Raw genomic sequence first — 24773 nt, 5'->3', positions numbered from 1 at the left:
GAGAGAACCAATGACCTCTGACCCCCACCTGTGTGTGCTCCACGGCACATTTGTACACTCACACACACGTACACACACACAGAGAATAAATGTAATAAAGTAAAATTTTAAAAAGGAAATTGGAATGAGAACAGATTGCTGGGGTTGGGGGTCTAGCTCAGTGGTAGAGCACTTGCCTAGCAAGGTCCTGGGTTCAGTCCTCAGGTCGAGAGAGAGAGAGAGAGAGAGAGAGAGAGAGAGAGAGAGAGAGAGAGAGAGAGAGAGAGAGAGAGATTGCTGACAGAGATACAAAATGGTTCAGCATCTTCAGGAGAGAATCTGAGGGTTCTTCAAAAAGCTAAATATTGAGTTACAATTCCAATTGAGTATGTACCAAAGAGAATTAAAAACAAATGCCATGTACACATTCACCCTGTGCATAAATGCTCACAGTACTATACCTAATCCCTTAAACCAAAAATAACCCAAATATCCTGTAATAGACGACTGAATAAAATGTACATCCATAATGGACTAGGAAGCATTCGTTAAAAAAGAGTTGAGGCCGGGCGGTGGTGGCACACGCCTTTAATCCCAGCACTCGAAAGGCAGAGCCAGGCGGATCTCTGTGAGTTCGAGGCCAGCCTGGGCTACCAAGTGAGCTCCAGGAAAGGCGCAAAGCTACACAGAGAAACCCTGTCTCGAAAAACAAAAACCAAAAAAAAAAAAAAAAAGAGTTGAGTACTAATACATTACAACACGGGTGAATCATGAATATCTTAAAAGATGCTGTCTCAGTTGGGGTTTCCATTGCTGTGACCAAACACCACGACCAAAGCCAAGCTGAGGACGAAAGGCTTTACTTGGCTGACCCTTCCATATCACAGCTCATCATGGAAGGCAGTCAGGACAGGAACTCAAACAGGACAGGACCCTGGAGGCAGGAGCTGATGCAGAGGCCATGGAGGGCTGCTGCTTACTAGCTTGCTCCCTGTGGCTTGCTCAGCCTGCTTTTTATAAAACCCAGGACCACCAGCCCAGGGATGGCAGCACCCACAATGGGCTTAGCCCTCCCCCACCAATCACTAAGAAAATGCCCGACAGACTTGCCTGCAGCTTGATCTTATGGAGAAATGTTCTCAGTTGAGGGTCCCTCCTCTCAGATGACTCCAGCTTGTGTCAAGTTGACATAAAAACTAGCCAGCACAGATACCAATAACTAAAGGTCATAAATGATCCTACTAATGTAGCAAATTAGGCGAACTCTCCATAGTGAGAACGTCGATTAGTGATGGCAGTGGATGAGTGGACGGTGACTGCTGGCAGGGACAGTTTCTTTCTGAGGTGGGAAGGGTGAGAACTGTAGAATGCTGCTGGGACGACATCAGGAACTACTTAACTGAATTGTATACATTAGAAGAGAAGTCTTATGACATGTAAATTACACAGCAACTTTTCTAAAACATTTATTTTTTCATTTTTTTATTATTATTATTTTTTGTTTGTTTTTTCAAGACAGGATCTCTCTATGTAGCTTTGCGCCTTTCCTGGAACTCACTCTGTAGCCCAGGCTGACTTCAAACTCACAGAGATCCGCCTGTCTCTGCCCGCCAAGTGCTGGGATTAAAGGCATGCACCACCACCGCCTGGCTTTATTTTATTTTTATATATGTGTCTGTGTGTATATGCACACATGCACGCTGCTGCCTTCAGACACCAGAAGAGGGCGTCAGATCTCCGTGGAGCTGCATTTCAAGATGACTGAGAGCTGCCCTGTGTAGGTGCTGGGAACCCAGCTTCAGTACTGTGCCAAAGAGATCAAGAGTTCAACACAGAGCCTTCTCTCCGGTCCCACACACGAATCTTTTCAGGAAGATGGTAAAGCAGTTGGCTGGTTCCAAACTCTTCAGGACAGCTCAGTCAGTAAGAGACTCAAGAGTGACAGGCTAGACTTGAACCCTGTAGTCTCCAGCTCACTGAGCTGAGCATCTCTGGTCTCTGAACTGATTTCCTGTCTATACAATGGATGGGATAAGACTGCCTACCTGATAGCTACCAGAGAGACTTAGATGGGACTCTAAGAGCCAGGTGCACATGGGTGCTCTGATTATCCCAAAATGTGAAGTTCTCAGAGCGGTTTCTCAGGGCACAAAACACGGAGGCGGAGAAAGTGAGAGTCAGATATTACAATAGTTCCTGGCCCTCCAGGACTCAACTTACCACAGGAGATTTTATTCCTTAGTGTAGTTGATATATTATGCACCCCAATAAACTTATCTGGGGTCAGAGAACAGAACAGCCACTAGACAGACATAAAGGCCAGAAAATGGTAGCACACACACCTTTAATCCTATCACGTAAGAGACAGAGATCCATTCAGATCTCTGTGAGTTCAAAGCCACACTGGAAACAGCCAGGCATGGTGACTCACACCTTTAATCCCAGGAAGTGATGGCAGGAAGTAGAAAAGTATATAAGGCGTGAGGACCAGGAAGCTTTTAAGCTTTTAGGCTTTTAGCAACAGTTCAGCTGAGATCCATTCAGATAAGGACTCAGAGGCCTCCAGTCTGAGGAAACAAGATCAGCTGAGGAACTGGCGAGGTGAAGTGGTTGTAGTTTGTTCTGTCTCTCTGATCTTCCAGCATTCACCCCAATACCTGGCTCCAGGTTTGTTTTTATTAATAAGACCTTTTAAGATTCATGCTACATCTGGCGCCCAACTTGTCAGGTTACGAATTAGCTGCAGAGCTGGTGAGGTGAGGCTGGCTGGTGGCTTTCCCTATTTCCCTGATCTAAGGCTTTCACCCCTATATTTGGCTCCGTGTTTTTTATTTAATAAGGCCATTTAGAAATTCGTCTACACCTTAGTAGTCTCAGAATTTAAATTGAACTGAATTTTTCCTTAGAGAAACAACAGAGGAGAAAAGAAGAAGTTAACAGACGCTGTTAAAAGACTTGGAGGAATAGTCATAAACACAGGACTATGGTCGGTAACTGACAGACCTGTGCAGAAAGAGAAACCCAAGAATTTTCCTGTACATAAACTCAGGCCTCCCTCCACCTCATCACCTGATTCTCTGGTCTCCCAGACACAGCTCACACATGGACTTCATCCCCTCACACACGCACAGAGCCCACACATGGGCTTCATTCCCTCACACACTCACAGAGCTCACACATGGGCTTCATCCCCTCACACACTCACAGAGCTCACACATGGGCTTCATCCCCTCACACACTCACAGAGCCCAGGCCCAGTCTTCATCCCCTCACACACTCACAGAGCCCAGGCCCAGTCTTCATCCCCTCACACACTCACAGAGCCCACACATGGCCTTCATCCAGAAGGTCCCTCCCAGATGTGCAGTGTACAGTAGAATTCCATATTTCAAAATTGACCTCTTACTAGGACATGATGGCTCATGTCTACAATCCTAATATTTAGGAAGCTGAGGCAGGAGGATCACCCTGAGTTCAAGGCCTATCAGAGCTACAGAGTGAGATCCTGTCTTCAAAAACAGTCTTTAAACTGCAAATGCATTACACACACACACACACACACACACACACACACACACACACACTCAGGAATGCCACACACACACACAGGAGAGAAAGAAGAAAATACATAAAACCACGTAAAACCCTGATCACTTGGATGCTAGCACACCGGTTGAAGCATGCAATAGACAAGCACCGTGCTGGTGCCCGGCCTGGGAATGCGGCAAGGCTGTCTTGGAAGGAGACTAGAAGAAGTGCTAATACCCAGGCAAGGTCGGGCTTTCAGATGAAGGTTCCCCAGTGAGGCAAAAGGCATGGCAGGTGTCAGGCATGGCAGGTGTCAGCCGCTGCCAGCCAGGAAGTGCTCAGCCAACAGAGCTGCTGTGGCACCCGCTGGCTTCAGGTAAAAGGAGCCGCTGATTAAATTCTCACAGAAGGAAGAGAGATGTGGGGAACAGAGGAAGGGCAAGAACAGAAGGCCCCAGAACAATACACCCCTGATCAAGCTTCGTCTCCTCACCTAAAGGCACTTCCTCTCTCTAAGGAACAAGGTCTGTGAACCACGGACCATGGAAACTCCTTCGAGCATGCAGGGGTTTCAGATCAAAGAGAAGCCACTGTCACCCATACTTCACGGGGCGTGGGGTGGGGGTGTCACCTTCCAGTCAACAGAAGCCAACAGGACACTTCAAACTTGCACAGGGAGATGGGAGATGGAGACAGAGGGCAGAGAAGAAAAGGGAAGCCAAGCCAAAGTCTGGCCCCAAAGATCAAAGCTAAGGGAGCCGAGGCTGGTGTGGGCACAGACTTTCCTCCCACACACCACAGATAGAACCTATCCAATCACGGAAGCCCTGAACTCCGTGTCAGGACTTAGGACGACACGCAGGGATTCTCCACGGTCCCAGAAGCAGAGAGTGAAACAGGAGAGATTCCACAGAAACCCTACACGCTGCCCGGCTGCCCGACTGGATACTATGCTAATTTCTACAATGTGCCATTTGTCGGCTTCCTACTCATCCGAAACACGTGCCGGGTTCCTAAAAGTTCTAGTTAGCGGGGACGGTGGTGAATGCATGGAATCCCCACACTGGGGAAGCAGGAGGAGAAACGCCAGTTCGAGGCCAGCCTGGGCTGGGTGGTGAGACACCCACACACACACACACACATACCAGATACTTACATTACAATTCCTAACAGTAGCAAAATTACAGTTATAAAGAAGCAACGGAATCATCTTATGGTTGAGGGTCCCCACAATATGAAGAGCTGTATCAAAGGGTCGCAGCGCTAAGGAAGCTGAGAACCACAGGTTAGAGTGTTCTGTTTGCCATATCACTTAAGAATATTCAATTTGCCGGGCAGTGGTGGCACATGCCTTTAATCCCAGCACTTGGGAGGCAGAGCCAGGCAGATCTCTGTGAGTTCGAGGCCAGCCTGGGCTACAGAGCGAGATCCAGGACAGGCACCAAAACTACATAGAGAAACCCTATCTTGAAAAAAAAAAAAAAAAGAATATTCAATTCTGCCACATAGTAAGTAGTAAAACATACTCATGATTTAAACCCCATATATTTTATCTTTTTTAAAAGAATTTTTTAATGCATATGGGTGTTTTGCCTGCACATATGTCTACATATCACATGCATGCCTGGTGCCCTCGGGGGCCAGAAGAGGGTATCCAACCTCCTGGGACCGGAGCTACAGATGGTTGGAGATGCTGAGAATCGAACCTGGGTCCTCTGGAAGAGTAGCCAGTGCTCTTTAAAAACCGAAGCGTCTCACCAGCCCCTACAGACCTATTCTGTGATAGTCAGAACCTGTAAGGCACACTAAGACAGACAAAGTGGGACCTGCGTGTGCTGACATGGACAGAAAAGAGTGCCACCGAGAGACGAAAAGCCACGGGTCACCAAGTGCGATCGTCAATCTTCATGCTCAACTTGATTGGACTTAACATCTTCTCTGAAACACACCCAGGGCTTATCAACTGAGGAGGGAATTCCCACCCTAACCAGGAGGGGCTCCGTCCCATGGGCTAGGGACGCTGACTGAACAAGAAGCAAAAGGCAGTGTATTCCGGCGTTCTTCACTCTCTCTGCGTCCTGACTCGCCACGACGTGAGCTGAGGAAGCAGCTTCACTCTGCTAAGGCCGCAGCCTCACACTCGCCGGCATCACCCTTCCCTGCCGTGACAGTGACAGTCTCCTCACGGTGTGAGCCAAACAAGCCCTCCTTTCCTGGAGTTCTTACTTGCCAGGTACTGGTCACAGCAGCAAGAAAAGCACCAGACACAAATCACGCCATGTCTGGATCTGAAGTGATGTCATCCTCAAACGACCAGGAGCCTCACGTGTAGTCTACATATAAACACAGACAGACAACGCGGTTCCAAGCAGATGGCTGCTCAGCCACAGCTATTGCACGCACGCACGCACGCACGCTTGCATGCAAGTATGCACGCAGGCACGCCACAATTACCACGGAGCCAGAGCATGCTGGCTTCAGGGACCTTCCATCTGCTGGGCTGCAGCGACCTCGACTCAGGTCCTCGTATCCATGGGAGGCAGGAAAGGCTGAGGACGCAGAGGGAGGGACAAGATGCTGGACACTGCACAGCCACTGTTCCAGGCTGTGGGCCTTCCGTCCCATGGGCATCCGATCCAAAGCGTTGACCCAGATCTCCCCTTCTCATGGCACATCTGAACTGACTTAACCGACACCGTCACCTGACAGCAGAGGCAGGGGGATCTCTGCGAGCTTGAGGCCAGTCTACACAGACAGTACCTGAGAAAGCTAAGTGAGGTGTGGCCGTGGCAGGAATTCTAAGAACGCGGACGCATCCCCACATCCAGTGCTCCTTCTTCCCTCCAGTAACAGAACTCCGAGCCTTTGCCGAACCTGCAGAGTCTAGTGAGGGACTGGAGTCCTTGCCCTCCCCCACGGCTAAGGGGCCAAGGGGACCGTGTGTCTATACTCCAGGCTGGCCATCTTCCTCTCTTCCCTTAGGGCTTCAATGTGGGTGCCGTTGGCGGGAGAGTGGCAGGGGACAGCAGGAGCCGGGGTCTGCGTCTCACAACCGCCTTGGACGGCAGAAAAGAAAACTGTAACACCTCACTGAAAGGGAAGTCCACTGTTGGTCTGCCGGAGCCACTCAGTCACTGGGGGTCTCTAAGTCACTGGGGGTCTCTCTGTTAGCTGATATCCCCACAGTACAGCAACCTTGTTACTAAAGAGGTAGTGTGTCACCACCCCGTGATGATATACAATTACGTAACGATTTAGAAAATTAAGAACTACAGCAGTGGTGGTGGTGTACGCCTTCAATCTCAGCACTAAGGAGACAGAGGCAGACGGATCTCTGAGTTTGAGGCTAGGCTGGTCTACAGAGTGAGTTCCAGGACAGCCAGGCTGCACAGAGAAACAATGGGGGAGGACCTACAGCAGTTAGGGGCTGAGGGTGTAGTTCCATGGTAGAACAATTGCTTAGGGACACTGGGACCTGTGTTCAATCCCCCAGCTCCAAAAACAAAACAGTTACAATAGCTGCAGCTCTGTGTGACAAAGAATCTGTGTACATTTGATATTTTATTGTAATGTTTTAAAACTCTTAAAATCTTACAGGACTTCTGATTTCCACATTTGTGTAATAATGTAGAAGAGGGATGTAAGTGTCTAGAAACCTGGTGCTTGTTCATTTGGGAAATTCATACCTAAAAAGAAACTGGAGAGGGGCCAGGGCACTGGCTCACCACGTAAGCTGACTGCTGTGCAAGCAGGAGACCTGAGTTCAGATCCCCAGCACCCACCTAAGAAGCTGGGTGTGGCCATCAGTGATAACCTCAGGGCAGGAGGGCAGAGACAGGTGGATCCTCTGAGCTTACTGGCCAGACAGCCTAACCCAAGAGCAACCCCTGAATTCAGTGATGAGACCCTGTGTCAAAAACTAGGGTGGTGAGCACACATATGTGCATACATGCGCGCGCGCACACACACACACACACACACACACACACACACACACACACACACACACAAAATATATATATATATCCCACCCCCAAAAAAATGTAATTGTTTTAAAAGAATCTGGGAGGGAGGGAGAGAGGAGGAGCCAAGGGCCACAGCAGATGGATGGCTCCGTGTGACGCTCACAGGGGTGCATGTTATGGCTTTGATGTTGGGTGACACTGATTGAGATAATGCTGCGTGCTGGTATTTTAAAATAATGTTTAAAGATACTTGCAACGGTAAACAGGATAAATACATTCAAAAATCCCTTTAAAGGTGATTGCAAATGTTTGCTAAACTTAAAGAATGCTAAGGTAAAACCCCAAGGACGGCCAGGAGTGGCTGGGTATGTGAAGGCACTTGGCATCAAGCGTGTGGTCTTAATTGAGTTTCTAGTGCTGTGATAAACTCGTGGCCAAAAGCAGCCTGGGGAGGAAAGGGTGGACTTGGCTTACAGTCCACCATCAGAGGAAGCTGAGGCAGGAACTCGAACCGGGGACGCGGAAGCAGGAGCTGATGCAGAGGCCATGGAGGGTCGCTGCTCCCTGGCTTGCTTCCCATGCTTGTTCAGCCTGCATTCTTGTAGCACCCAGGCCACCTGTCGGGGTGGTACCACCCACAGCGGGCAAGGCCTTCCACATCAATCATCAACCAAGGAAATAAATACTGTGGTGGGACGTTTTGATCACTCTGACACTCCCGAGGCTGCCAATGAAGTTAAACCTTGAATCAGAGGGCGGAGTCAACATTCAGCGGGCCAGAATTAACCGCAGAGTTTTTGGCGGACCCAGATTAGGATGGAGAGACACAGGAAGGAGTAGAGAGGGAGGGGCTTAGAAAGATTCACGGGCCTTTTCAGTCTGAAAGTGTGGAGAGGCAGAGGCAGCTGATCCGCCGCTCTTGGGATCTATCAGGTTTTACTCCAATATCTGACCCCCAAGATTTATTTATTAATAGAACAATATAGACAATTGCTTCAAAACACCCTACAGACTTGCCTACAGAAAATCTGATGGAGGCATTTTCTCACTGGAGGTTCTCTCTTCCCAGATGACCCTAGCTTGTGTCAAGGTGACAAAAATCTAATCAGGATATGGTGACCTGAGTTTGATTCCTGGGAGACACTTGGTAGAAGGAGAGAACGGAGTCCCTCAAGTTATCCTCTGACCTTCATACATGCTACAGCATGTGCACACACGCATATATACAAATAAATAAATGTGGTAAAATTAAAAATAAATACCCAAAGAAGAATAGGCAACCATATCACACAAGCTTTTCATAGATTAAAAAAAAAAAATAAAGTAAATATAAGCAATTTTATGTGATTTAACTAAATGATCATTTGCCATTTGTTTTTAAAATGATTCTTTCAAAAGTAAGTATACTGACAGGTGGTGGTGGCGCACGCCTTTAGTCCCAGCACTTGGGAAGCAGAGGTAGGCGGATCTCTGTGAGTTCCATGACAGCCAAAGCTTTCCAGAGAAACCCTGTCTCAAAAGTTCATCAAAAAGATATTGTCTCAATAGTTAGTCTGCTGATACCAAACACAGTCAGCCAGCCACAAGTACTGCTGACTAGACTCAGTTTAACAAAACCTTTTCCTGTTTAGAAACTCAAAAGCCAACAGATGAAAACCATTCACTTGTTCCTCTGGCAACCAGAAAGGATGTGAGTACTGAGCATCAGTGAAAACGCTGCCGCTCAGCCACGGTGGCTTTGCCTCTCGGCTTCCACTTTCAAAAGCAACAAGTGAGGCAAGAGGCCCTAAGCATCAGGTGGGCCGTGTGTGAAACACCTCCACGGACCTGACCAATGACACTGCCCTTGTCATCAACTGTAGAGGGTCTAACGAAGCTTCGAGAACATTCTGGAGAGAAGGCGGGAGTCTCAGGACACCAGCCAGCTCTCGGGCCTGCTGGCCAACCCCCACCCACACCAGCCAGTCAGTCTCTCTCTCCTCTCCTGTCCTCCCCATCCCCAGCTCTCCCTCCAGGCTTTGCACCCTGCTCAAGCGTCCCCTGGTCTCACCTCTCTCTTTTCTATTCTCTCCTCCCAGCAGAATGTCTTGTGGATGATCACCACAAGATAAGGGTCCCACAAACTCAGGCGTGAGGAGTGGGGTCCCCCAAGGGCGGGCAAGAGGCACACAGTGGACAAGCAAGAGCGGAAGCCAAGCCTGGCTGGCCACAGTCAGAGCCAGGAGACCCCCAGGCTTGGAGAGAGTCAACTGACCGCCACCTGAAGGACCAGGACTGCACTTCATGGGCAGGCTGCCACCAAAGCTTCAGCAAGAGTGTCCCAGCAGGGTGTGCTCCGGACCAGAACTCTGGCCATCGAGGGGAAAACCAAAAAGGGCCACAAGACAAGACAGGACAGATTCCCAGTTTAGACAGAAGACTCAAGGAGATGTGGTGAGGAGCCGTGAAAATGAAGACGCACAGCAAAGACACCTGGAGCTGTGTCGATCAAACTTGTAACTTCATGGAAGTGAGAAGGAGGTGAAGAAGGAGTCCATTTGTCTGTCTGTCTGTCCGTCCGTCTGTGCGTGCGTGCGTGCGTGCATGCATGCAGGTGTGTGTGTGTCTCAAGCAGATGATAAACAAGTTTTGGACCTGTGTCTGAGTCTGAAGCATTTCCAGTCAACTCCAGCCAAGACATCCAGGAAGGAGGCAATTATGGAAGTCAGCCCTTTGGGGTACCAGGAAAAGGACGAGATAAGGAAGAGATTACCAGGATGGACCAGACCACCTGGGACAGAACACAGGCCACTGTTGCCTAAGTACATTTCGAGATGGGTGGAGGCACCTGCTGCCAATCCCAGCAACCTGAGTTGGATCCCCGGGAGCCAGCATGGCAGGAGAAGAGACCCGAGTCCTGGTAACCAAACCAGGTTACCAGGTTTGGTTACCAGGACTTCATGTGCTAACTTCACATGCACACGTCTATGCACACAATCAATCAGTCAGTCAGTCAGTCAGTCACTGTAAAAGGAAACAAAAAAAAAAAAACTATATAAAGTGTAAAAAAAAAAAAGGGACTGGGGAAATGACTCCATTGGTTACCTGCTCGCCATGTCTACACAAGAACCTGAGTATAACCCTAGCACCAAGTTAAAATCCAAACCAAGAGTGATGATGCTCCTTCAAACACTTGGGGAAGGTGGAGACCGGCAGACTGCTCAGCCTCAGGTCCCAGTACCAGACCATCTCAAACACAAGGTGGACAGAAACTGAAGATACCTAAGGTTGTCCCCGGCCTCCACATGCACCCGAATACACAAACACACACACACACAAATGCACGTACATGCACAAGCAAAGAAACAGATGACACTAATTTTACTAGTATATTTTATATATACTGATATATATACCAAATATATCCCCAAATAAAGGAAGCCACCCATAGTCCAAGAAAGAACATTCATTAAAAAAAACAATAAAAATTTAAAAAAAAGAAAACCCACTCAGGTGTGGCCGAAGACACACCCTTAAGGTCCCACCAGTGGAACACGGCACTCACTGTTTCTGCAGACGATGGCTTCTGGAAACTGTCACCTTGTGCCCAGATGCTCTCTGTCACAAATGCTATGTGCTCTGCCTCAAGTATGAAGGGAGAGACAAGAAACAGGGCCCATTTGCTCAAGTCATCAATAGACTACAAAGAAAGAAAAGAAAAAGAGGACTCAGTGTCATTCCAGGCCCCGATGGCCACTGACCTCCACAGCCTGGCATACATACCCTCGCCCTGCTTCTTCAGGTAAGATCTACAGATACACCCGATACACTTCTGCAGACCCCTCCAACCAAGCGTCAGACCGTGGGGGTTTAAACCGCTGTATGGTTCCTGGTCTGGCTCACAGAATTTCAAAGTCTCTGGATATCTGTTCCATGCAGGTCGTTCTGACAGCTTAACAAGTATGAGCGCTCCGAGTCACTGGAAAGTGTACGGTGAGGCTTGGAAGCGCATGCCTGCCAACTTCTCAAAGTCACATAATCGTCAAACCCAGAGACTAAGTGACTCCAGGAAAGCGCCTTTCCAACGTGCTTTAGAGGAAATGTGGACCCCAGTGGGGCTTTTAATAGCGGATTATATGACTGGTTAACAACCAGAGTAGCTGGCCCTTCTCACACGTTCAGACAAAAAAACAACTGTCCTCTACACAAATAAACTCATTTTTGTTCTTACCATTAATCCATAAACTACACTGTGTAATAACCATTTCCACAGCTTTTGCCGTGGATCGGGTATGGGAGACCTAGAGGGACTCAAACATGACCCACACAGGACACAAAGATCGTGTCACTTTATACAGGGACTGGCCAGCCTCAGGTGCGGGTAGCCTGTTTAGGTGAGCTGTCAGCCTTGAAATTCCAGTTCCCTTATTTTCAGATTTCTGGGAGGAGGATCGTAATTTGATTTAGAAGGTTTTAGTCTGCCAAGTGGGGGTGTCTTACCCCTTTAATCCCAGCACTCGGGAAGCAGAGGCAGGCGGATCTCTTAGTTCGAGGCCAGCCTGGTCTACAGACTGAGTTCCAGGACACCCAGGGCTACACAGAGAAGCCCTGTCTCCAAAAAAAGGCGGGGGGGGGAGGACAGGGGGGACGGACACCCAGAGCAGAGAAAGCAGGACTCTAAGGCTGCAAGTGCAAGAAGAACCTTCTCAGAACCACAGCCCTGAATAAAACAGACCTCGGTGAGGTGTGAGCAAAGCTCCAGGCTGAGAGACGGGGGCTGTCTGTGCAAAGCAGGGGTGCGACATCAGGCAGGTATTCGCAGGGCGATCCCCACTTGGGGTTCGGAAGCAGGTAAGAGCCAAGTAACCAGTTTAGCGTAGCGAGCAGGCCAAATGGGTCATGAAAATGTCCGAAGGTGTCTAGGAAAACTTATTTGTCAAAATTTCTACTCTGATATAACCACAAAGGTTTTGTGTTGAATAATTAGCTTAGAAACCACCCCAGTGGGAAGATCCACCCTCACTTATCTCCAGTTCTGTGGTCTCTCTCAAGCAGTCTAAGAGAATTTAGCCCCAATGTTCTAAGAGGAGCAGCAGTGTCCATCGTACCTGTCTTGTTCCAGGAGGTGCTAGTCACGGCTAGGCAGTGTCTATATACTTAGGACACCTGAGAACCCGGAGTGGTATTCACACTGTAGTTCCTTTACACTTTTTGTGTGTACAGGTGTCTTGCCACCTTGTGTGTGTGTGCACCTCCTCGGACCCCCTGGAACCAGGGCTACAGATGGTTACAAGCCACCATGTGGGGACTGGGAACTGGACAAGGGAACTCTCGGGAGCAACAAGTGTTCTGAACCGCTGATTCATCTCCAGCCCCTACACTGTATTTTTTTTTTTTTACTTAGAGTGTTGTCTTTGTTAATTTCCTGGAAGCACAATTCCATCCCCATACCTAAGCAGCGTGACAAAAATATCCGGCCTGAAGTAAGATTGTGATTCCTATATGGGTGTTATGGTTTGACATCTATGAGAAAGAACACTCATTTTAGTGCTAGAAGTGGGGCAGCTTTCCAGAAGGAAGCGGAAAGGGGAAAAGGCCGTTGAGAAGCAAAACACTGTGTGATGTTCACAAAAACAAGTGATGTCCAGAAGCACAGGGTAGGTAGGAAGTACACTGTGCAGTCAGGTCCCTCGCCTGCAGCCGGCCTGTGCAAACGTTTGGCCATTGTCCCCTTCCCAGTGAGGGGGCCGCCGCCATCACCCTCGGCACTGGTCCGAAAGCCAGGCCACGGGAACGCGAGGTGCCGAGTGGGGTGTCCGGGGTGTCCCCGCTACAGCTGCAACCGACAGAAGACGCCGCGAGGAGGGGCAGCTGGCCCGCGGCCGACGGCGCCCAGCAGGGATTCCCGGGCTCCAGTGCACGCCGAGGCTTGCGCTTGCGCTTGCGCGCGCGGGCCGGGTGCAGACGCCGCCGCGCTGGGGTGCAGACGCCGCCGCGCCGCGCGCCCGCTCCACGCACAGGCGCCCCGCCCGCCGCCCACCTGGCTCTCGCCGACGCAGAAGACGCGGCCGCCGCGGCTCAGGCACACGCGCGCGCCCCCGGGCTGCGCGGCGGCACGGCAGAAGGTGAAGGAGCAGCGCGAGGCGCGCAGCCGCCGCACCGTGGAGAGCACCAAGGCGGCCGGCCGGCGGCCCCAGCGCGCCCACAGGTACAGGTAGCACAGCGTGATGAGCATGGCCGGCGCCCGCACCCGGCCCGCCCGCGCCAGGCCCCGCCCGGCCGGAAGCCGGGCTTGGGGAGGAGGGGGTGGAGTGCGCGTGCGCTGCGGGAGGGGGCTGGGGCGGGGGGGGGGCGGGCGGGCGGGGCGGGGGCGGGGCGCCGGCCGGGAAGGAGGCAGCGGAGGGATGCGCTGGGGTGGAAGGGATGCGTGATGGTAGGAGCTGGGGCGCCGGACGACGGAGAGGGTGACGCGGGTACGGAGGGGCTACGGGAATGGGAAAGGCCGGGCCAGGACTGAGGATGGCCCTGGAAGAGAGGTTACGGACTCGTCTCCGGAGGCCGGCTGTTCAAGACCGGGGGGAGGGAGGGAGGGAGAAGACAGGAAAGTGGAGGTGTGCCCTGAAGATGGAGAGACCCAGGCTGCACCACTAGAGGGAACTGGGAGGTGACCGAAGCTGTGCTGGGAACTTAGGGAACAGGGCGTGGAGGAACCTGGAGAGGCCACTGCGGGGGGGGGGGGGGGGGGAGGGGGAGGGGGATGGGGGGGGAGAGGGAGGGTGATGGGGGGAGAGGGAGGGAGGGGGGGGAGGGGGGTGGGGGGAGGGTTGTGGGGGTGGAGGGGGGTTGATGGAGGGGGAGGGGAGGGGGGGGAGGGAGGGGGGAGGGGGGGGGGGGGGAGGGGGAGGGGGGGGGGGGGGGGGGGGGGGGGGGGGGGGGGGAGGAGGGGAGGGGGTATGGGAACAAGGCGTGATGGAAGGAGATTTGATGGAGAGGGAGGGTTGTGGGGGATGGAGGGGGGGGGGGGTGATGGAGGGGAGGTTAGAGGGGGAGGGAGAGTTTGATGGAGGGGAGAGTTGGTGATGGAGAGAGGGGTGATGGGAGGGATGATGGGGGGGGATAGAGAGATGGAAGAGGTTGATGGGGGGGGGGGGGGGGGGGGGGGAGGTGTGATGGGGGGGTGCCTAACCTAATCAAGTCAAAGTCCACCTTATGTCAACAGCCAATATTTGCTACTATCTACACATTACATATTAGAGAGCTAACCCAGCCTCTATCCGGCCCAGTTGAAAAAGAGGTGAGGCCGTTCTCACATGTCTGCTACCAGTTTAACTGTGAGCCCCGTGGAAGAAGGCAACATCGGTACATTCACAGCGGCCCTGTCCCAGAAACACAATGCCCAGCAGTTAAGAACAGCGGTTTTCTTCCCTTAAGCCTCTCACCCACAAAGCCTCTGAGCAGCTTGTCCAGTGGCTTGCTGCCTGACCCTTGCTCCCTCCTGTAAATAGACGGCATGATTAGTTAAGAACCATCAGGTGTACCTCCCCAAGTTTTGCCTAATCCAAGAATTAGATTTTTGAAGTACATTGGCCAAGGATCTGTCCACTCACCCTGGGCAGTGGTGGCACAGGCTTTTAATCCCAGCACTCCAGAGGCAGAGGCAGGCAGATCTCTGTGAGTTTGAGGCCAACATGATCTACAGAGCGAGATCCAGGAGAGGCAAAGCTACACAGAGAAACCTTGTCTAGAAACGCACAGAACCCCAGACTTTTGGTCAGATGGTATAGCAACAGTAGATTTAACAGGAGCGTCCAGAAACAAATGACTGGGCTCATAAACAAGGTGCACATCACTGAGAACAAGAAGACAGGGCTGGAGAGATGGCTCAGAGGTAAAGAGCACTGGCTGCTCTTCCAGAGGTCCTGAGTACAATTCCCAACAACCACATAGTGGCTCACAACCACTTGTAATGAGATCTGGTACCCTCTTCTGGCATGTAGGCAGAATATTGTATACATAATAAATAAATAAATCTTTTCAAAAAAAAAGATTATAGATGAGGTCAAGCTGAAAATTAAAAAAAAAGAAGAAGAAGACAGACTAAGGGATGCAAAGAGAGCACTCTCCTAGTGGAAGGGAATTTCTGCAGGGCACTAGTTTGTGCTGGATAGTTACACGTCAACTTTATAATCCAGAGTCACTGGAGGGAGCCTCCGTTGAGAAAATGCCTTCTTAGGATTAGGCTTTAGGCAAGCCTGTAGGGTAGTGGTTCTCAACCTCCCTAATGCTGCAACCCTCTAGTACATTCTTCATGTTGTGACCCCTACACACACATAAACTTGGGGAGGAAAGGGTTTGTTCCAGCCTACGTCACCAACGGAAGCCAAGGCCAGAGAAGGAAACGGAAACCGTGCTCACTGTCCCTTACCGCGGCTTATTCTGCTGCCTCTCTACGGCACAGGCCCCACTTACCCAGGGCTGGCACGGCCCACAGTGCCATGCCGCCACAGAGCTACATCTCTATTCGGATTCGCTTTTATTTTTACTGTGTATTAAAAGAAAACACAGAGCTGACTGAAAATACTTTTCTGATCCCCAAATAAGAAAACATTAACTAAGATACCAAGAACACTGGGTCACCCAGATGACCTAGCCTGATGACCCGAGTTCAGTCCCTGAGACCCACATTGCAGAAGGGGAAAAAAATTCTCATAATTTGTCCTTTGACCTCCACACATACACTGTTGCATGTGTGCGTTCTCTCTCTCTCTCTCTCTCTCTCTCTTCTTTTTTTTTTTTTTTTTTTCTCTCTCTCTCTCTCTCTCTCTCTCTCTCTCACACACACACACACACACACACACACACACACACACACTTAAAAACTACCAAGAGCACTAATTACAAAGGAAAAGGTGAATACACTAAAATGAAGATCGCAGGGCTGGAGAGACGGCTCAGCAGATAAGAGCACTGGCTGATCTTCCAGAGGACCCGGGTTCAATTCCCGCACACACACTGCGGCTCACAGATGTCTGTGACTGCAGCTCCAAGGGATCCAACACCCTTTTCTGGCTTCTTGGAAACCAGGCACACACATACATGTAAGCAAAACACATACAGACATAAGAGAAAAACTTCTAAAAATAAACGTAAATCAAGGCCCTCCGTTTATTTGGAGGCACTATTAACAAGGGACACACTCTGACAGGAGAGGGAGCATCTAGACAGAAGTAATGGATAAAGGGTTCAGATCTGGAGTAAACAAACATTGCCCAATTGTAAGGAGAGGATAACAGGTACACTAGGCGTGACGAGCACATCACAGGCCAATGACTGACAGCCTGATGCTCGGCTCCCAGACGCTGGGACATAAAATCCTGGTGAGAACCAGTTTAAACCCACCTGGCTAGCCCTGTGAGTTCACTTCCGTCCCCACCACAGCACTGTGCTGACCATGTTTTCACCAGACAATAGAAACAGAGAGAACCCGCTGGAGCTTGGTGAGGGTGCAGGGGGGCCGCTGAGCAGGACGGATACCTCTGCCTAGAGACAGATGTGCAGGGCGGCCACTGAGAGCAGCTGACTCTGCCACCACCCCGGGGCTGGGCAGTGAGAGGGGCAGTCCACTTCGCTCCAGGGCTCAGGTCACATGATGGAAATCAGAACCCATCAGTCTCTCCGGGGAAGCTGGAACTCCAGAGGACCAAGACACCAGCAGGGGACGGAGCGGGGAAGCTCCCTCCCTGTTCTTGTGGCCTAAGAGCCCTGGGACTACAGCTCCCTGGAATCAAATGGCAGAAGCTTTGGTGCCCATGCGGTGGAGGCAAGGGCAGGAGATGGGGGTCAGCCAGCCTCCGAGCTTTCTGAAATGACTCCAGGACTCTTTCAGCGTTCAAAGTCCTGTTTCTAGTCCAATGTTTATTATAGGAACTGTGGCCATCCTAACTCATACACTGAAGTCCTAACCCCTGGAACTTCACAAGTAGCCACTGTTACGCCCAGATCGCAGGGACCCCCAAAAGACCACCACGGAGACCGAATGCCGCATGTAAAAGCAAAGAGCCTTTACTTCAAGCTCCAGAGCTTGGTCCCTCTGTCTGTCCGACACAGCAGTGAGAGCAGAGAGCCCTGAGCTCAGGTGGGGCAGAGTTTCTATCATAGCAGAGGTTGGGTGAGGGGATTTCCAGGGTCCAGGACCCTGATTGGCTGACAATTGTCTAGGGGTATCTGTAAAACAAAAATAGGTGTGTGCTAGACTCAGGGACATCTGGCCACCTTATCTAATGGTTGGAATGTTTGAGATGTCAGGTACTTACTCACCCCTGGGTAGATCGCTGGGTGGTGTCAGCTTAAGGCTTTTCCTGGATCTGGGTGTTGCCTGCCAGTAAGCCTGTCACAGAAGCTGTGTCTGGGCCCCTAAGCCTGTCATGGCAGCTGTGTGGTCAAGCTGTTTTGGGGCCCCTTCACAGTCATATTTAGAGGTAAAGCCTGAGAAGAGGCAATTAAGGTAAAATGAAGGCATATGAGTGTCCCCTAATCCAGTAAGTGTGAACAGTGTCCTTACAAAGGACACAGACATGCAGAGGACACAGAGATATCATCCATATCCAAGCAGAAGAACCTCAGATGGAAATCAGCCCTGGCTGCCCCTCCATCCTGGATTTCTAGCTCCCACGCCCTGCAGTACTTTGTTGCAGCGACCTTGCAGATGGGCACCTTTGAACCACCAGGCCTGGGTGAGTCTCTGCTCCAACCCCCCTCCCAATATTCATTATCTGCCTTAAGGATCCCGCCCACCCTGATGGCTTCAGCCACCCCACCACCACCACCACTGTGAAGCTTCCTGTCCCAGGCTTCAATGCCACATTGTCACCTCTACACTAGCCAGATGGCACTTCAAAGGCAGCTTGAATGAAACCAAATGCATTTTTCTCCAACAAGTTGGCTCTTGATCTCTTCTCTGTATTCTGTGCTTGCAATGGTGTAATTTAGCCATGTTGGAGCCCTAACTTCCTCTTGCCCCCCCATAACGTCTTTGCCTACAGCAGGATGGCGGCCACATTTAATCTTCCCACTCCGCTCCTAGAAATGAACAAAATGCGCCTCCTTGGCGGTGCCCTTCTGCAGTCCTGCCTCTGCGCCATCCAGCTAGCCTACATTTGACTTCCTAGAGAGCCGGCTCAGATCCTGCTGATCCCTGACCTCCAGGAGCTCTGGCGTTCAAGACCACACACTCCGCCTGCCTGGTCTCATCTCCCGTTCATTCACTCACCACTCCACAGTCACCTGTACCCACCACACACCTGGCACTGTGACAGTCATTTCATACACTCGGGCCTCTCGGTGAGCTCGGTGAGCTCGTGCTGGAACTTGATGCTGTTTGTCCCGGAAGGGTCATGAGCTACAGCAGCACTTCTCAACCTGTGGGTCATGACCCCCTTGGAGTTGAAGGACCCTTTTTCAGGCGTCGCCTAAGACCGTCGGAAAACACAGATATTTACATTATAATTCATAACAGTAGCAAACTTACAGTTAGGAAGCAGCAATGAAAATCATTTTATGGTTGCGTGGGATGGGGGTGGTCACAACAGCATTAAAGGGTCACAGCATCAGGAAGGCTGAGAACCACTGCGCTGGAGGCCTGGTCCGCAGTGCCGCAGTAATGGGGGCAATGGAACATTTAAGTCAGAGCCAGCAGCAGGCATGTCCAACCTTCTCACATTGCTAAGCTTCATACTGAACAGTTACCAGGAAATAAAAATCATCTCACAGTGTTGTCAGCAGTTTATGATTTTGTGTTGGGCTGCATTCACAGCTGTCCTGGGGCTGCAGGATGGACCTGCCCATCTAGAAGAAGGCAGGTAGGTCCCAGGGGATTGCTATCCCCAGAGAGGGTTAGTATGTGCCCACAGGACCCAGGTCAGCTCGCACAGAGTGTGATGCTGCAAAGCAGCTGAGATGTTGCTTCTGCACGTGGCCCTTTCCCTCCCTGTTTCCCAGAAAGCCCTGCAGAGGCCAGACTGACTGACAGTCTGCCCAGCCTTGGCCTTCAGACCCAAAACTGTCCGCTGAATAAACTTCACTTATTCATTACCCAGCATGCAGTTTGTGTTACAATAACAGGAAACAGAGGCACAGTGACTCAAGCTGCATGGGAGGCTGAGGTAGAGGATCCTTTCAGCCCAGAGGGTCAAGACCAGCCTGGGCACAGAAGGAGATCCCGCCATCAAAAAATAAAATGAAATAACGGAAAACCGATATACTCTGCAAGATGGCTGTTATGGCCACCTTCTTGCAGAGGATAAAAGTGGAATTTATAGGGGATGGAAGATGGCTCAGAGGTTAAGAGCACTGGCTGCTCTTCCAGAGGTCCTGAGTTCAATTCCCAGCAACCACATGGTGGCTCACAACCATCTGTAATGAAATCTGGTGCCCTCTTCTGGTGTGTAGGCATATATGTGGGCAGAACAGTGTATACATAGTAAATAAATCTTTAAAAAAAAAAAAAAAAAAAAAGTAACATTTAAAAAAAATTTTTTAAAAAAGTGGAATTTCGAATAACTTACCCTGGGTCTCAACACCCAGTGAGGAAGCTAAGGCATGAATTTATGACATTCTAGCTCCCTGGATAAGTGCCAACTGCGGGCAAAGAATGTGCTGATGTACATGGCAACCCACAAAGACAAGAATCAACAGCCAAGAGCCAAGACGTGATACAGTGGCTGGGGGGGGCGGGGGGTGAGATGCACTTGCCACGCAAACCAGAAGATCTGAGTTCAATCCCTGGAACCGACATAAAAGACTACACCATAAGTCATCCTCTGTCCCTCGACACATGCTGTTGGCACTCACACAGTTGCTGACACACACGTGTACACACTTCATCGTCATCCTCGTCGTCGTCAAGATCCACCAGCCAACCTCACAGAAGGCTAGGGACAGCCTTTTGTGTCCAGGTCAGAGGAGCTGGGACTGTCCCTAACTTGGGCACACCCAAAAGCTGTGGGTGGGAATTATCAAGGTCACCTGGGGAAACACTTTGCTCTGAACGTGCAAGTGCATGCTGTAAGGAAGAGGAAGCCAGGGATGGGCTTTCTGTACAGCAGCTGAATGTCAGTCATTCAGCACTGGCTGCAGGAACTTCAAGTAGTGGAAACTAAAGTTAAAAATTAAAGGGCTCGGCAGCCAGGAGTGTGGATCGTTGCCTGTGATCCTGCCGTTCAGGAGACAGAGTATCACTGTCAGTTTGAGGCCAGCCTTGGCCACATAGTAAGTGCCCAGGTGGCCTAGCATAGAGTGAGACCCTGTCTGGAAAAGAAAAACTTTTAATTTACTAATTAAAAGCTTAATACCAGGCACAGTGGTATGTGTCTATGACCCCAGCACTCAGGAGGTGGAGGCTAGCCCAGACTACAAAGGGAATGCCAGGCCAGCCTGAAACATAATGAGAAACTTGCTTAAAAAATAAGGCTGGGGGCTGGAGAGATGGCTCAGAGGTTAAGAGTACTGACTGCTCTTCCAGAGGCAGAAGGCAGCGAATCTCATAGTGAGTTCGAACCAGCTGTTTACAAAGCTGAGTCCTCCTGGCCTGCAGACTACAACAGAGAACCCTATCTCGAAAAAAATAAATCATTAATAAAATAAAATAAGGCTGGCACAAAGGCTCAGCAGGTGTGGTGGTTTGAATGAGGATGGCCCCCAGAGGTTCATATATTTGAATGCTTAGTCATAAGGGAATGGAACTGTTTGGGGAGGATCAGGAGGTGTGGCCTTGTTGGGGGAGGTGTCACTGGGAGTGAGCATTGGGGTTTCAAAAGCCTATAGGCCCAGTCTCTGTCTCTGTCTCTCTGTCTGTCTCTGTCTCTCTCTCTCTCTCTCTCTCTCTCTCCTCTCTCTCTCTCTCTCTCTCTCCCTGCAGACCAGGATGTAAAGCTCTCAGCTACTGCTCCAGTGCCATGCCTGTCTGCTCCCTGCCATTATGGTAATGAGTCAATCCTCTAAAACAGAAAGCCTCAGTTAATTAAATGCTTTCTTTGTGGGAGTTGCCTTGGTCGAGGTGTCTCTTCACAGCAACAGCACAGTGAGAGAGCAGCTTGCTGAGCAAACCTAGCAACTTAAACTCAATCCCAGGAACCCACGTGAAAATGGGAATGAGAACCAATCATAAAGGTGACCTCTGACCTTCAAGAGCAGTGGCACATGGGTGCACACGCACTAATTAATTAAATGAAATTTTGAAACACAATGTGGAATCCTGGGTTGGATCCTCGACCAGAAAAAAAAGGACAGCAGTGGGGAAAATTGGTGAAACCTGGAACCCGCAGTTCAGTTCCTGTGTTGCGCTAACATTATTGAGTTAGGATTGATCAATCATGATTGTGTAAGATGTCAACATTGGTGGAAGCTGAGAAGAGATGAGAAAGAACTCTCAGTACTATTTTGGCAACTCTTTTGTAAGTCTAGCATGATTTTATTAGCTCTCCTTTTCTGTTCCTAAATAGCTATGTAGCTATAAGCAAGTTACTTCATCTTGCTGGGTCCCAGTTTTTCACCTATTAAATTAATAATAATTAATAATAATAATAATAATAATAATAATAATGAAGCTGAGCGGTGGTGACGCACGCCTTTAATCCCAGCACTCAGGAGGCAGAGGCAGGGGGGATTGCTGAGTTCAGAGTTAGCCTGTTCTACAAAGTGAGTTCCAGGACATCCAGAACTATACAGAGAAACCCGGTCTCAAAAAACCAAAAAATAAAGAAATGAAATGAAATGAAAGCCAGGCATGCTGATGGAGGCATGCAGTCTTACTCAGGAGGCTGAGGTGGGAGGATCAGGCATTAGAGGCGAGCCTGGGCCGAGATGGGCTCTCATCCTGAACCAGCAGGACGGTTTCATGGGGAAAGAGCTTGTTATGCAGGCCGATGGCCCGATTCAACCCCCAGAGTTCACGTCAGGGTACAAGGGGTGGATGAACTCTACAGGTTGCTCTGACCTTTACATGTACCACCATGGGATGCATGCACCCATGTACATTTTTTAAAATTTATTTTTGGTTTTTCAAGACAGGGTTTCTCTGTGTAACAGCTCTGGCTGTCTTGGAACTAGCTCTGTAGACCAGGCTGGCCTCAAACTCACAGAGATCCATCTGCCTCTGCTTCCCCCATGCTGGGATTAAAGGTGTGCACCACCACTGCCCGGCCATGTACATTTTTTGTAAAGAAATAACATGGGGCAGGAGAGGTGACTTGGCAGTTAAGAAAGCACACTGATCTTGCAAAGGGCCCAGATTCCATCCACATAGTGGCTCACAACCATCCGTAACACCAGTTCCAAGGGATCAGTGTTGGCCTCTTCTGGTCTCTGTAGGAATGCATGCATGTGGCACATACATACATATACTCAGGGAAACACTCTTGCACATAAAATAAAAATTTTAAAATAAAAGAAATATTACTTTTGGGCAGTGGTGGAGCACACCTTTAATCCCAGCACATGGGAGGCAGAGCCAGAAGGATCTCTGTGAGTTCGAGGCCAGCCTGGTCTACAGAGCAAGATCCAGGACAGGAACCAAAACTAGACAGAGAAACCCTGTCTCAAAAAAACAATAAAACAAGGGCTGGAGAGATGGCTCAGAGGTTAAGAGCGCTGACTGCTCTTGCAGAGGTCCTGAGTTCGATTCCCAGCAACCACATGGTGGCTCACAACCATCTGTAATAATATCTGGTACCCTCTTCTGGCCTGCAGTCATACATGCTGTATACATAATAAATAAATAAATCTTTAAAAAAAAAAAAAGGAAGAAAGAAAGAAGGACGGAGAGAGAGAGAGAGAGAGAGAGAGAGAGAGAGAGAGAGAGAGAGAGAAATATTGCTTTAAAAAGAAAACCTACCAATCTCAATTTTTAAAGGAGAAACACAAACTAGATAGTTTCCAGTTGCCTCCCTCTGCACCCCCCACTCTCACGCTCAGATCCCTACACAGCTGCAGGCCGACTGACTGAGTTTGCTAGGCATCTCCACCTCCCTGGCGTCTCCACATCCCTGCTGTCATCTCCACATCCCTGCTGTCCCCACATCCCTGCTGTCCCCTGGCATCTCCACATCGCTGGGGTCTCCACCTCCCTGGCGTCTCCACATCCCTGCTGTCATCTCCACATCCCTGCTGTCATCTCCACATCCCTGCTGTCCCCTGGCATCTCCACATCCCTGGCGTCCCCACATCCCTGGCGGCTGGATGTGGATCCCTGGTGTGCAGCACTATGCCTGCACCAGTGAGTGCTCAACAGAAGTTTCCGTAACTAAAACTCCATTCTTTTTCCCAAGTAGGCACAACTGGCATCTCTTTTACTTACTCGGCTACTAGAAAACAAAGTGCTCACAAAACTTTGTACACTGCAAGCGAATCCATCTTCGCCCAGCAGGGGAGAGCGGATGGACCTTTACAACCGGAAGTCATCCCTGGGTGGAGGAGGGAAGGCCCATCCGAACAATCAGAGGGGACCTGGGGGTGCGGGGTGAACAGAACACAGCTTCCCGGTGAGACCCCAGAGCTCACTTCCTCCTGCCCACCTTCCAGCATTCAAGGGTTTCCAAATCAAAACCCCCTTCGTGGATGGGGGACGGAGCTGAGAAAGGGTGAACCCCACTCCCATTTCCTCAGCAGGGGTGAGGTGTCCCCCACATTCATAAACAGTAAACACAGGTGCCGGAGAAGCTGGCTACTGAAGAGGCAGAGAACATGATGCAGCTGGATTGAGCTGGCTTCCAGATTTTGGCCCTGAAAAAAATGATAGTATCCAGACCCGGTAGAGCAAAGCCAAAGGGTCCCCGCTGTGAAGAAATTATTCCTGTCTATAAATAACTCCCCCTACGGGGACAAACAGAAACATCAAAGGCTGGACACTCCAGCAGGAGCCAGGCTGGGCTGGCCGGGGAGCTCCTGGGGAACTGGAAAGGGAGTGTGTCCCCAGCGGGAGCCACGGGCAACGGGCAGCACGTACCTCTAAGGCCCGGGAGTCCACGGCCCCTCACGGGTGCTGCTGGCCCACGGTGCTCCTGGCCCGCGATGCTGCTGGCCCGCGGTGCTCCTGGCCCACGCTGCCGGCAGTTCCAGAGCCGGTGGCAATCAGGGAAATGCACGGGAGTGGGGCGGTGCGTCTTCACCAACCACGACGCAGGTGGCGGCCTCGTGAGCAGGAACGGACCCTGGGAAAGGGCCAGATCCCTGAGGCCCCAGATCCTGGCCACACCCCAGCCGGGCTCGGGCAGTGCCAGGGCTACCTCTGCCCACTCTCGGCTGAGACTGGAGACACCACCAGGGCCC

At 50.6% G+C, this 24773-nt stretch overlaps 1 protein-coding gene and 1 long non-coding RNA gene across 4 annotated transcripts in view; one reads left to right on the top strand and one right to left on the bottom strand.

Annotated features, from left to right (window-relative positions):
- The window catches only part of Hlcs (holocarboxylase synthetase), a 176208-nt gene extending 151663 nt beyond the window's left edge, over positions 1-24545 (bottom strand). For 2 of the 3 annotated variants that reach the window (XM_028879971.2, XM_037209627.1), the window contains exons 1-2: positions 13492-13706; positions 11017-11151 (exon numbers count right to left, since the gene is read on the bottom strand). In XM_028879971.2, coding sequence (XP_028735804.1) covers positions 11017-11151; positions 13492-13686 — 330 coding nt within the window. In that variant the 5' untranslated portion in view covers positions 13687-13706. Of the gene's footprint in view, positions 1-11016; positions 11152-13491; positions 13707-24450 lie in introns of those variants that run through there. The other variant, XM_037209628.1, reaches the window with a different exon arrangement.
- Positions 17681-19231, top strand: LOC119088772. Its single transcript, XR_005092493.1, has 2 exons — positions 17681-18184; positions 18535-19231. It is a non-coding gene; the product is annotated as an uncharacterized LOC119088772 (long non-coding RNA).
- Positions 24546-24773: the final 228 nt, after the last annotated feature.

This window comes from Peromyscus leucopus, chromosome 12 (genome assembly GCF_004664715.2).
Source record: "Peromyscus leucopus breed LL Stock chromosome 12, UCI_PerLeu_2.1, whole genome shotgun sequence".
Classification (NCBI taxonomy): Eukaryota; Metazoa; Chordata; class Mammalia; order Rodentia; family Cricetidae; genus Peromyscus; species Peromyscus leucopus.
This window is presented reverse-complemented; position numbering and strand designations above follow the sequence as displayed.